The sequence below is a fragment of the Stenella coeruleoalba genome (genome assembly GCF_951394435.1).
Source record: "Stenella coeruleoalba genome assembly, chromosome: 7".
NCBI lineage: Eukaryota > Metazoa > Chordata > Mammalia > Artiodactyla > Delphinidae > Stenella > Stenella coeruleoalba.
The window spans coordinates 81,097,328-81,110,694 of record NC_137153.1 but is presented as its reverse complement, the minus strand read 5'-3'; the positions used below and the strand labels follow the sequence as shown (position 1 = coordinate 81,110,694).

The following is a 13,367-nucleotide window of genomic DNA, read 5'->3' as shown; positions in this document are numbered from 1 at the left end:
GCCCTTGGTTCTGACAACTCATTCAAGTGCCAGGATACTTTACCCACATAACCTACTTCATTAATTCTAAGAACCCACAGAAAGAGTGGTTTTTAATGTCATTTTACAAGTGTGAGGAATGTAGTTCAAAAGTAACCTGCCCAGGCCACAGAGCGCATAAGCCCTAGAATTCAAACCCTAAGCTGCCTTCACACCTGTGCTCTTCCCACTATATGATACGACTATTTTGAAAAAAAATTTTTTTTTCCTGAGCCCTGTTTTAATGGAAAGGAAATGAAGCTGGGATATATCAATTTCCTAATCGCTTTGGTCTGTACGGGACAAAGTCATGCAACAGACCAAGTAACATCTGTGGAACAATTAACGATGCTCCAAACTGTGCTAAGTGTTCTACATTGTAGAGTCTACAAGCATTAACAGAGTGCCTCCTTGTAACCGCCACAGAGAGTGGGTCCTGTTAAGCCCATACTACAGATGAGAACACTGAGACCTAGAAGCCTTAAGGCACTCCGCAGGAGTCCTAGGCCGCACGCCCCGTCTGGTGCACGCACACCCGTGCACTGGGCACCGGTTCTAGTGCCCACCCTCCACCTTGCACCATCAAACCCCGCTTCGCAGCGCCGACACCAGAGCCCCTGGAAGCGGGAACTACAAACCTGTCTCGCCAAGCCATGGCTGGAAGAAGCTCCTGATACAGATCAGGGGCAGATCTTTATTAATCTTGAGGGTGCTCAGAAGCGGCGCCCAGTCCAGCCCGCGGAGGCGGTCGGCGTTGAAGTCCAGCACGCCCCCCCGCAGAGAAGCGCGCACGGCGGGCAGAGGCACCGAGTCCTGCAGCGCGCACAGGTACTCATAGTGCGAGACGAAGTCGGCCGCGCTATCGCGGCGCAGCTTCACCGAGTGGATCATGGCCCCAGCGCGGCCTCGGGGGACGCTGGCTGCGAGCACGATGCCCACACCCGCCTGGGGACCCCGGCTCGCCTCCCGGTCCCTCCGGCGCCCACTGCCCGGCGGCTGCGGCCACGCAGCGTGCGCAGGACCTGCGTACCAGCCAGAAGACGGAGGGCTACGGGCCCCAGCTAGGCCTGCCCCTCGATGCCGCGCTCCCGCGCCGCTTCCCGCGCCGCAGAGCAGGCAGTTGGCGCCAGCCTCATCGCCCTCCGCGCCGCGGGGCTGCGGTTCAAGCCGGTTGGCGGCGCCGTGGGGGCGGGGCTAGAGGACGTCAGCGCGCTCGTCGTGCGTCAGCACGCAGCCCCGCCTCCCATGGGGACCCGGCCTGAGGAGCAGGGGAGGGAGCTTCGAGACTAGGGCAGCGCGAAAAGTAGGTGGTTTGGAGAGTTGGGGGTTTCCAGAAGGCGTTTACTGACTGATCCAAATAAAAGTGAGATATGGTTGTATCAATGCATTTTATTTATTTTTTATTTTTTTTATTTTTTGCGGTACGCGGGCCTCTCACTGTTGTGGCCTCTCCCGTTGCGGAGCATAGGCTCCGGACGCGCAGGCTCAGCGGCCATGGCTCACGGGCCCAGCCGCTCCGCGGCATGTGGGATCTTCCCGGACCGGGGCACGAATCCGTGTCCCCTGCATTGGCAGGCGGACTCTCAAACACTGCGCCACCAGGGAAGCCCTCAATGCATTTTAAAAGTAGTTAAACTCCTGATAAGTGTCTGTGCTCGCCCCGCCCAGGAGAAAGCGTGCACTCCGTGAGGGACACATGAAAAGCTGAGTGCCTGTGGTCCCTTACCTCGTGCACGGGTGTGTAAATTTCTGCGGAGAGCTCTTAATTTCTGTAATTTCTGCTGACTTGACAAGGTGGTTGGCAAATGGTCACGTGTTCCATGCATTCAGGACATGATCGTGGTTACTAATAATCACTTTGTTTTGTACTGATAATGATGGCTAACTCTGGTAACTAGTACTTTCTGTCTCCTAGGCATTATTTTAAGCACTGTTTCAGTATGAAATCATTCAGTTTTCCTAACAACTCCACAGAGAATTTACTACTGAATATCCACTTTACAAAAGAGAAACTGAGGCGTAGGAAGTGAAGTAACTAAGTAAGAGGAAGAACTCAGACAATTGGTGTTAATAAATTAACCCTGCAAGGAGGCCGTTAGACTAGTGATGTGGCCGCCTGCATAAACCAACCAAAATCTAAGCCTGTAAATGCCTCAGGATTACGAAAACCGCTAAGGACAACCAGTCACAAACCACCAACTAGGCTTTAAAGCCATAGCAAGTCAGTAATTTACTTGCTTTGCTTCTGCCCTTTTAAAATGAAAACCTCTGCAGCTCCTGTGGCTGGAGTGCTCCTCACCACTTTCAGTTTGGTGATGCCTGAATTGAATCTATTTTTGCTCAAATAAACTCTTAAAATTTTAAATATGCCTCAGTTTGTCTTTTAACATTGGCCGTAGAAGTTGGATGCTCCAAACCGTATCCAGTGTCTAGAACAGCGGTCGTCCTCTGGTCAGGCCTTAGGTGTTACGTGTACAACGTTCCTCTTCTACCACCACCTTCTGGATGCCTCCATCCACTACCATCTCCCGCGCATCAGATCCCCTAGATGTGGTCAGCAATGGCTTTCACATGCAGCGTGCTCACATTATAACATCGCAGACACTCCTCCGTCCTCCAGCCAGTGTGTGAAGTGAAACATAACAATTCCTGTTGAAGAGTCTGGTGTGACCACTTTCCCAAACACAGCCACTCCCCAGCTGACCCTGGGTAACCACTCTTCTGAACTTGGTCTCCATCACTGCCATGGATGTCTTTAGATTTATGCTATATTTTTAGGTATTCTTAAACAGCATATAGTATTCTACTATGTTTTCTCTTGTTACTTGCTTTATTTAGTGTTATCTTTGCTAGGTTCATCCATGGTGACACATAAAGATCTGTCTAGTTCATGTACTTTCCTCGCTATGTAAGATTCCCATGTAGGGAAATAGAATAATTTATATGTGTATTTTCCTGTTGATGGACATTTAAATTGTTTCCAATTTTCAGTATGATTTCTTTTTTAAAAAAATTTTATACAATCGTTAAAGGTTGCTTTACATTACAGTTATTACAAAATATTGGCTATATTCCCTGTGTTGTACAATACAACCTTGAGCCTATCTTACACCCAGTAGTTTATATCTCTCACTTCCCCACCCCTGTATTGCCCCCTCCTCCCCCTCCGCACTGGCAACCATTAGTTTGTTCTCTATACCTGTGAGTCTCCCTCTTTTTTGTTATAGTCACTAGTTTGTTGTATTTTTTAGATTTCATATGTAGGTGATATCATACAGTATTTATTTTTGTTTGACTTATTTCACTTAGCATAATGCCCTCCAAGTCCATCTATGTTGCTGCAAATGGCAAAATTTTGTTCTTTTTTATGGCTGAGTAGTATGCCATTGGTTACATGTACCACATCTTCTTTATCCATTCATCTCTTGATGGACACTTAGGTTGCTTCCATATCTCGGCAATTGTAAATAATGCTGCTATGAACACTGGGGTACGTGTATCTTTTCAAATTAGTGTTTTTGTTTTTTTTGGATATATACCCAGGAGTGGAGTTGCAGGGTCATATGGTAGTTCTATTTTTATTTTTTTGAGAACCCTCCATACTGTTTTCCACAGTGGCTGCACCAATTTACATTCCTACCAACAGTGTACCAGGGTTCCCTTTTCTCTACATCCTTGCCAACATTTGTTGTTTGTGCTCTTTTTGATGCTAGCCATTCTGACAGGAGTGAGGTGATACCCCAGTGTAGTTTTGATTTACATTTACCTGATGATTAGCAATGTTGAGCATCTTTTCATGTGCCTGTTGGCCATCTGCATTTCCTCTTTGGAAAAATGTCGATTCAGTTCTTCTGCCCATTTTTTAATCGGGTTGTTAGTTTTTTTGATGTTGAGTTTTATGAGCTGTTTATATATGTTGGATATTAATCCCTTACTGGGCATATCCATTGCAAATATTTTCTCCCATTCAGTAGGTAGTCTTTTCATTTTGTTGATCATTTCCTTTGCTTGCAAAAGCTTTTAAGTTTAATTAGGTCCCATTTGTTTATTTTTGCTTTTATTTCCTTTACTTTAGGAAATGGATCCAAAAAAATATTGCTGTGTTTATGTCAAAGAGTGTTCTGCCTATGTTATCTTCTAAGAGTTTTATAGTATCCAGTCTTACGTTTAGCTCTTTAATCCATTTTGAGTTTATTTTTGTATATGGGGTTAGAGAATGTTCTAATTTCATTCTTTTACATGTAGCTGTCCAGTTTTCCCAGCACCAGTTATTGAAGAGACTGTCTTTTCTCCATTGCATAATCTTGCCCTCTTTGTCGTAGATTGGCATAAGTGCAAGGGTTTATTTCTGGGCTTTCTAACCTGTTCCATTGATCTATATTTCTGTTTTTGTGCCAGGACCATACTGTTTGGATAACTGTAGCTTTGTAGTATAGTCTGAAGTCAAAGAGCATGGTTCCTCCAGCTCTGTTGTTCTTTCTCAAGATCGTTTTGGCTATTCAGGGTCTTTGGTGTTTCCATACAAATTAAAAAATTTTTTTGTTCTAGTTCTGTGAAAAAATGCCATTGGCATTTTTATAAGGATTGCATTGAATCTATAGATTGTCTTGGGCAGTATGGTCATTTTAACATTATTGATTCTTCCAATCCAAGAACATGGAATATCTTTCCATCTGTTTGTGTTATCTTCAATTTCTTTTATCAATGTCTTATAGTTTTTGGAGTTCAGGTCTTTTGCCTCCTTAGGTAGGTTCATTCCTAGGTATTTTATTCTTTTTGATGCAATGGTAAGTGGGATTGTTTCCTTAATTTCTCTTTCTGATAGTTCATTGTTAGTGTATAGAAATTCAGCAGATTTCTAAGTATTAATTTTGTATCCTGCAACTTTACCAAATTCATTGATGAGCTCTAGTAGTTTGCTGGTGGCTCTTTGGGATTTTCTTTGTGTAGTATCATGTCATCTGCAAATAGGGACAGTTTTACTTCTTCCTTTCCTATTTGGATTCCTTTTATTTCTTTTTCTTCTCTGATTGCTGCGGCTGGGACTTCCAAAACTATGTTGAGTGTAAGTGGTGAGAGTGGGAATCCTTGTCAGTATGATTTCTGTGTTGCTACATCTATTTTTTTTAGTCTCCAGCATCATTTAATGTAGTTGTCTCCTGTCTTCTTAAAGCTCCCTCTTCTGTGTTTTCCATCAAGCCACTTGATTTTTTTATCCCTCTCTAATTCCTTCTTCACAGTCTCACTCTTGGGTGTCTCTTGCTTACCCAGTTTCAGTGTAGGTGTTCTTTAGGTTCCCATCCTCAGTGTCCACCCCTTCGGACATTTCACAGTTTCTCTGGGTGATCTTATTTCCTGTTCAGGCTTAACTTCCCCCTCCAGGGTGATGTCTTTATTATTTTTTTTTTTTTGCGGTATGTGGACCTCTCACTGTTGTGGCCTCTCCCGTTGCGGAGCACAGGCTCCGGACGCTCAGGCTCAGCGGCCATGGCACACGGGCCTAGCCGCTTAGCGGCATGTGGGATCCTCCCAGACCGGGGCACGAATCCGTGTCCCCTTCCTGGAAAGCCACATATTTCTCATTGTCCTCAGCATCAGATCTGTGTTCCTTAGCTTGGCATATAAGCTCCTTCACGATTTGACTACCTCTTTTGTCTTACTTCTGGCTACACTCCTTCCTGAATGTCTTCTCTAGACATGTGGACCAGCTTGTAGTTTCTGATGTTCTATCATTCCTTCCTGGGCCTTTACAGATGCTGCTTCTTTACTTAAGACCCTCCTCTTCTGCTTGCTCTTCAGAAAGCTGACACCCGCCTGTTTCCCAGCCTCAGGTTGGGGGCCAGCTTCCCTGGGAGGCTTTCTTTCCCTGACCCTCATCTCTCCTCCCCTGCTTGTTTAGTGCCTCACTACTCTGCTCCCTGACATCCCTGTATCATAATACTTCGTGTCTCCAATGATAAGCATCTTTTTAGATAGTTTTTCTTCCACAGACTATAAGCCCTTTGAAGGCAGGGAAAGTGTCTCATTCATCCTTATATTCCCTATGCCTAGCACAGTGTTGGTACAGAGGAAGTGCTGATTAATGACTACTGGGACTTTCTCATCTATTCTCCATATAAGTCATTACTAGCACCTTGTGGCTACTGCCTACAGATGAACTTCAGGGAAGCTTCATCATATTAATTAATCATCTAACATATTAATTTAAAATGTGTTTTCCTTGAGCTTCCCTATTTTCTGTCTGGCAGTCAAGACTTGCCTGATCATCTCTTCCCTCCTTAATTTAGTTATGGCTTAATAGTGGCTTTGGTTTTCCTTTCAGCATCTGGTGTGTTCCAGCTTCCCTGAACATGGTGAGCAACAGCTGCCTCCCCATAGCACCTCTGGGATCCTCTGACAAGCCAGATCCATGCCTGGCCCAAGACAAGCTGCCTTGGCTTCCCTGCAGGTACCTGCCCTGGGAGGGACATGGCTACTGGGCAGTACAAGATGTGGACTCTCCTCCTTCAGGGCTCTGGTGAGTGTAAGTTTGACTAGAATACAGTTTATCATTTTACCTCTGATTCCCTGTAGTTGACTGCTGGTCCATCATGACAACATTATACCCAGACTGCCAAACCATTTTACCTTCCCATGGAACCTCACTGCAGATGCATTCTACTCATCTCTAACATTCATCTTCTCTGGACCTGCTTTCGGAGCAATGGGTTTGTTAGATCCAGTCACAGAGCTATGTCAACAACACAGGCTGTCTTATTTTAACTGACATGTGGTCCCCATTTCTTTTTTCTACTCCCTTACTTATGGCTGTTAACAATGACTCTTTCTCCACTCTTTTCATGTCCCACTAGACTCTGTTGTGTGTCCTTGTTCTCTCACCTGAAGAGGATACCTCTTATTTCACCAAGAAAGTAAGGTTTCAGACACAAACTTCATCATCTTCTTTCTGCTGACTCTGGCTGCCTTCCAATCCACGTTCCATGATGCAGACACCACCATCTCCTCTTCAAATCCTTCTGTGACTTTCCATTGCTCTTAGGATAAAGACAGACCTCCTCACAGTGGTCTAAAATGTGGAGTCACAGGCTGGCTGCCGGTTGAGAACTGTTGCCATTCTGTAAGATAAGGCCCTTGCTTCAGAATGTAAATCATACCTCCACTAGATATATACTGTTTAGTTTAACAGGCAAGACTTTCTTGATGAAAGAAACAGTGTGTTGACTTGCATTCTAGAGCAAGCTTCTCATCTTGTTGTGCACTGGCACTCTGGGTGCACTAGTCTGCAGGGCAGGGCATCCCCTTGGCAGGATGGAGCATGATCTCTGCAGCCTCGTCTTGCACCTCCTTCCTTTCATTCTCAATCATCCAGCCCACAGTGGCCTCCTTTCAGGCCTGCATACTTACAACGGCACATTGCCCATGCTGCCCCTCTGCATGAAAAGTCCTTCTGTTTAGTTTGCAACTGATTGATGCCTCCTCATCCTTCTCATCTTTTCTCATGTGTTACTTTGTCAAGAAAGTATCCCCTTACCTACTCAACTCATCACATCCCCCTACCGTAGCTCACATAACACCACGTACCTCTCGCTTATAGCCTTCATCACATTTCACATCCAGTTTTAGGTAGGTGTTTACCGTATGGTCCGAGAGGAAGAAATCATGTCTGTTTTGCTTACTCTTGCATCCCCAGCGACTAGCACAGTTACTGATAACCTTTGTTAAATGGATAAATGAATGTATCCAATCAATGACCAAGCCCTGACAGTTTTTCTTTATAGGGTCTCTCATACTCCTCCCTTCCATCTGTGTTGCCATTACTCCAGTTCTACCATTTATTATTTTATACCTGGATTGCGATGATTGCTTCAGAGAATAGCATGTCTTCCTATCTTCCTCCCTACAACCTCTATTACACCTCCTAAGGTTCTTGGATTATGCCATTGCCCTGTTCCAAACCGTCCATGACACCCATTGCCAACACAATGCAGCCAAACTCTTACGATTGACATTCAAGACCCTCCATAATTTGACTTTAATTTCACTTTCTAGACTTTAAAAAAAATAACTGGATCTAATTGTCTCTGCATCTTTGCTCCCTTTCATACCTACCTATTACATTAATTTTTTTTTCTAGTCAATCTATTTTACACCTCCTTCTCTGGGAAAACTTCACTGAGAATCCAAGCAAGATATGGATCCCTTTTCTCCCCTGAACTTGTAAACAGTTTAACAAGACATATATGGAACTGCCATAAGGCATCTACATCTTATCTCCCTCTCTGGTCTCTAACCTCCCTGAGAACAGAGGTACATCTCTGTGTTCTGTGCAGTTTTCAGCACAGTACCATACACATAGTAAATATTTGGTAAATGAACGAATAAGTGAATGAGTCACCATGAGAAGGGTATTTATTCTCTCATTCTTTCTCTCTTTTTCCACTTTCAAGTTTCTTTAGTTAGTTTCCTTAGACAAAAGGTTTCTTCGTAGCTACACAGTGTCCAAGCTCACAGAGTGTTGCAAATAGCTGCTAAGAGCATCCCTCCACCACTTTAGAATAGCTTGCTCTCCCTCTCAAGTGGAGAGAGCAGAATTCAATATTTATTAAGTGCCTTTGTTCACTTGGCATTTAGAGGCACTCAGGGCATCAGTGCTCTACACTCAGTGAAATGCCTATTTTGTTTGTAATTTTCCTTTGTGAATAACAGCTATCTACAAAGATGTTTTGTTACAATTTTCCATCCTTTTAGATTCATAAAAAGCATTTTAACTACATAGAAGCAGAAAATGAATAGAAAGAACTTTGAATTACATTTAATAAAAGTTTAGGGAGATCTTTGTGGTACATTAGTGAACTTATTTGGAGAAACTTTAGCCATGTAAATTGTGTTGGAGAGGCACCAAGAGTTCAAGAATTCTCAAAATTTGAGTACACAATTGCCTTACATGTAGGCATGGTGGCAGCCATCTACATAACAATGATTTGGAGGATGTTGTATTAGTCAGCTCTTGCTGTGATAATGCTTTGGAACAAATCACCCCAAAACTCAGTTACATAAACAAGAATTTATTTTTCTTGGACCTATGGGCTAGCTGCAGTGGCTCTCTTTGAGACCTCTAGATGGCTGCTTTTGCTCCATATTTTGGGTCAGTTTGAGGTCTGTCCCACACATCTTACTCTGGAGCCCAACTGTGAGGCCACAGCTCCCAGGCCCTGTCTTCTTACAAAGTTCACTGAAACATAAGAGGTGAGCCCAACCGTACAAGCCCATTTAAGGCCTCTGTTGCTCATTTAAGGCCATCATGTCTGCTCACACTTCATTGGCCAAAACATGTCACAGGTCTAAGTTGTATTTAGAAAATGTGTATTTGTTTAAAATTGGGTGCTCTCACAGAAGAATATTGCATTTTGGACAGTGTTACCTTAGCATTTTCACTGGCATTTGCAAACGTGATAAACTTCGTGTGAACTTTTTCACCTTTGAGAACTTTTTAAAATTGTGGGACAATTTCTATGGGAAAAGAGGAAGGTACACTTTAGAACTCAACTATAGTTATGGCATTGTTGGGAGAAGAATTAATGATGATAAGGTCAATAAAATGAAAGATTTGGGATTCACATATTCATCATTAACATCAGCATTCTACAGAACATTCCTGGAGAATTGTGATGCTAGCCTTATGTGATTTCTCTCATAAATCATTATAATTTGACAAAGCCACTTCAGTAAAACATTCATCATACAGTACATCACATTTTAGTTTTTCCTACCACTCCACAACTTATCATCAGTACTGTACCATAACACAGACACAGAAACAGAAACTGGGTGAATTCATTGTTAGCAAACGGGCTTCACAAGAAATACTAGTGGAAGTCCTTCAAATGATAGCAGGCAGTAAATCAAGCCATAAAAACAAAACAAAAAATGCTGACTAGAGCAGTTGTGTAGGGAATTATAAAAGATAATGTAATTTCAAATTTCTTCTCCTTCTCTTAACTAATTTAAAAAGTAAGTGCATAAACAATAAGATTATATTTGGATTGTTCTGTATATAACATAAAGAAATGTCATATATTTGATGATATTGTACAAAGAAGGCAGTGAGAACAAAGCTGTACTAGAATAAAAATGACACTAGATCATAACCTGAATCCGCAGGAAGAAAGGAAGAGAACCAGAAATGGTAAATAAATAGATTAACCCAACAAACTCTATAAATATTTATTTGCTCTACTTTTTTCTCTAAGCTCCTTTAAAAGATAAGCTTGTGTGAAGTAATAATTATAATAATATGTTGTTAAGTATGTAACATATATAAATGTAATAAAAACAAAAAAGAGGAGAAGTAACGCAGCTCTATAAAAGTACAGTTTCTGTTTCTCACTGGAATGAAGTTAGTATAAATCTGAAGAGATTTTGAGAAGATGTATTACATAAGCCCTAGAGCAGCCATTACTCAAAAATGTGGTTAAAAATCATTAAAGGAATTAAATGTTACAGTAGAAAATATCCACTTAATATAAAAGGAAAATGGAGGAACAATAACAAAAAAACAAAAACATGAGACATGTAGAAAACAAAAGGTAAAATGATAGACATAAATAAATCCTACCATATAATAATAAAAACTAAATGAAAATGAATTAAACAATACAATCAAAAGAAGGCAGAAATTGTCAAACTGGGTTTAAAAAAATGTTTTCTATAGGAGACACTCCTTGGATTCAAAGGTCTAATGTGTACAAAGTAAAAGGATGAAAAAATATACATCATGCAAATAGCAACCATAAGAATGCTGAAGTAGCTATACTAATACCAGAAAAAATAGACTTTAAAACAAAAAAAAGTTACTAGATATGAAAAGGGACATTTTATGATTAAAAAAAGGGAAGATATAAAAATTATTAACATATGTGACCTGAATAAGATAAAACCAAAATACATGAAGAAGATACCAAAATACATGAAGAATTGAAATAGATAGAAATAGATGAATGAAGAAATAGATAATTCCACAACATTAGGTAGAGGCTTCAGTACTCCACGGTCAATAATGGATAGAACAATTAGGCAGAAGATCAACAAGGATATGGAAGACTTGGACAACACTACGAATTAACAAGACCTAATAAATGTCTATAGAACACTCAACCAAACAGTAAAATACACATCCTTCTCAACTACATGTGAAACCTTTTCCAGCATAGATGACATGCTAGGCCTTAAGACAAGAGATTGAAACCCACATACGTTTCTGGTGGGAATGTAAAATGGTGCGGCCATTTTACAAAACAGCTGGACAGTTCCTCAAAGTGTTAAACATAGAGTTACCCTATGACCCAGCAGTCATAGGGTCATAGGGTCATAGCAGTCATAGTTCCACTACTAAATATATACTTAAGAGAAATAAAAGCTTATTATCTGCATAAAAGCTTGTACATGAATGTTCATAGAAGCATATTTATAAAAACAAAAGGTGGAAATAATTCAAATGCCAATCTGATAAATGAATAAACAAAATGTGGAATATCCGTACAATAGAATAGCATTCAGCTATAAAAAGGAATGAAATATTGATCCATGTTACAACATGGATGAACCATGAAAGCATTATGTAAAGTAAAAGCAGCCACTCACAAAAGACCACATATTGTATGGTCCCATTTATATGAAATGCCCAGAATAGCAAAGCTGTAGAGACAGAAAGTAGATTAGTGGTTGCCTAGGGCTGAGAGGGTTGAGGAGAATGAAAAAACCTTGTTAATATGTAATGGGTTTTTTTGTGGGGGGACAAAAATCTAAAATTGGATTGTTGTGATTGTTACACAGGTCTTTTAGTGGTTACACTAAGAACCACTGAATTGTATACATTAAAGGGTTGAAATTACGGTACGTAAATTATATCCCAATGAAACTGTTAAAATTATGATAATTTTTTATTTATAAATTTGAAAATTCATCCAAAATTATAAATTCTTAAAAAATGCAACCTAACAAGACTAACCCAAGAAAGAAAAAATATCTAAAACATCTATATCTACTCAAAAAGTTGTTTGTATAATTAAGTACCTTTACAGAAAATGATTTCCAGGGATAAATGGCTTTCCAAGTAAATTCTTCCAAATATTTAGGGAAGAAATAGTGGTAATCCTACATAAAAATCTTCCAGGAAACAGAAAAGAATATATTGCTCAGAATTTTTGTAAGCCCAACATAAGCTTCAGATCAAAACTAAAAAGAATATTACAAGAATAGAATCACAGGCCAGTTTCTCTTTTGAACATGCATGCAAAATGTGTAAACAAAAGCACAAACTGTATCCATGATATGTAAAACAATAATATATCACAATCAAATTGGCTTTATTCTAGTAATGTAAGGTTGGTTTAATGTTCAAACATGAAACTGATCCCAGGAATGAATTACGATGGGAAAAAAAAGTCATTTAAAAAAGAAGTCTTGGGAATTCCCTGGTGGTCCAGTGGTTAGGCCTTGGCACTTTCACTGCTGGGGGCCTGGGGTTCAATCCCCGGTCAGGGAACTAAGATCCTGCAAGCCATGAGGCAGGGCCCAAAAAAAAAAGAAAAAAAGAAGTCTTAACCAGGAGAAGCACAAGGCTGAATAAACACAACAGATAACACCTTATGAAAAGTAGGTGAAGATTATGGAATATCTAAAATTAAAAAAAAAAAGAAATTGTTAAAGATTCAAGAGGATGTGACAAATATTGTACATAGGCAAAAAATAAAATAAAATATACAAATGATGGGAGCCCCTAAAGAAGAAAATCAAAGCAAGGAAACAGAACAAATACCAACAAAATGATTCAAGAAACTTTTCTAAATTAATAATAACAGTAATAATAGAAACTGCATATTGATAGAGTACATCACATGCCTGAGACTATTAAGCCTGAACAACCAACACCAAAGTGTATTCTAGAGAAATTTTTAGACTTAAAGAAGTGAGCTTGGAATTTTAATCCCAACAAAACTAACTTTCACTTATAATTGGAGACAGGCCGCCTGTTATCAACATACAAGAACTCAACGTATCTTAATTACATAAACCCTGAAAGAATCTATCAAAGAATAAGCATCATACAACCAAAATGACTAGAGGCAATCAGTGTAAGAACCGATGGTGAGAAGTAAGAATATAGTTTTTATAGAATTAGAACTAAATGAAGGTTAAAACGGAGAGAGTATAGTATATAATGGCAATATGCTCTGGCAATGGAGATGTCAGTCCTTTAAATGAGAGAGAAAGATTGAACAAATGCCAAATGAAGTTAAAACTGTTTTCAATAAACGTATTGTTTACCAAACATAATATTAGAGTTTCTG

The 13,367-nt window shown here is 40.4% G+C and overlaps 2 protein-coding genes across 9 annotated transcripts in view; one reads left to right on the top strand and one right to left on the bottom strand.

Annotated features, from left to right (window-relative positions):
* The window catches only part of CEP78 (centrosomal protein 78), a gene marked incomplete at its 5' end in the record, with an annotated part of 37,597 nt that extends 36,418 nt beyond the window's left edge, over positions 1-1,179 (bottom strand). For 4 of the 5 annotated variants that reach the window (XM_079927167.1, XM_079927164.1, XM_079927166.1 and 1 more), the window contains one exon: positions 657-909. In XM_079927167.1, the coding sequence (XP_079783293.1) occupies positions 657-909 (253 nt within the window). Of the gene's footprint in view, positions 1-656; positions 910-1,048 lie in introns of those variants that run through there. The other variant, XM_079927168.1, reaches the window with a different exon arrangement.
* A 104-nt stretch (positions 1,180-1,283) lies between these two features.
* The window catches only part of LOC307189266 (guanine nucleotide-binding protein G(q) subunit alpha), a 441,007-nt gene continuing 428,923 nt past the window's right edge, over positions 1,284-13,367 (top strand). For 2 of the 4 annotated variants that reach the window (XM_079927174.1, XM_079927175.1), the window contains exons 1-2: positions 1,703-1,755; positions 6,341-6,535. The gene's annotated coding sequence lies outside the window, so the exon portion shown is untranslated. Of the gene's footprint in view, positions 1,382-1,702; positions 1,756-6,340; positions 6,536-13,367 lie in introns of those variants that run through there. The other 2 variants (XM_079927177.1, XM_079927176.1) reach the window with 2 other exon arrangements.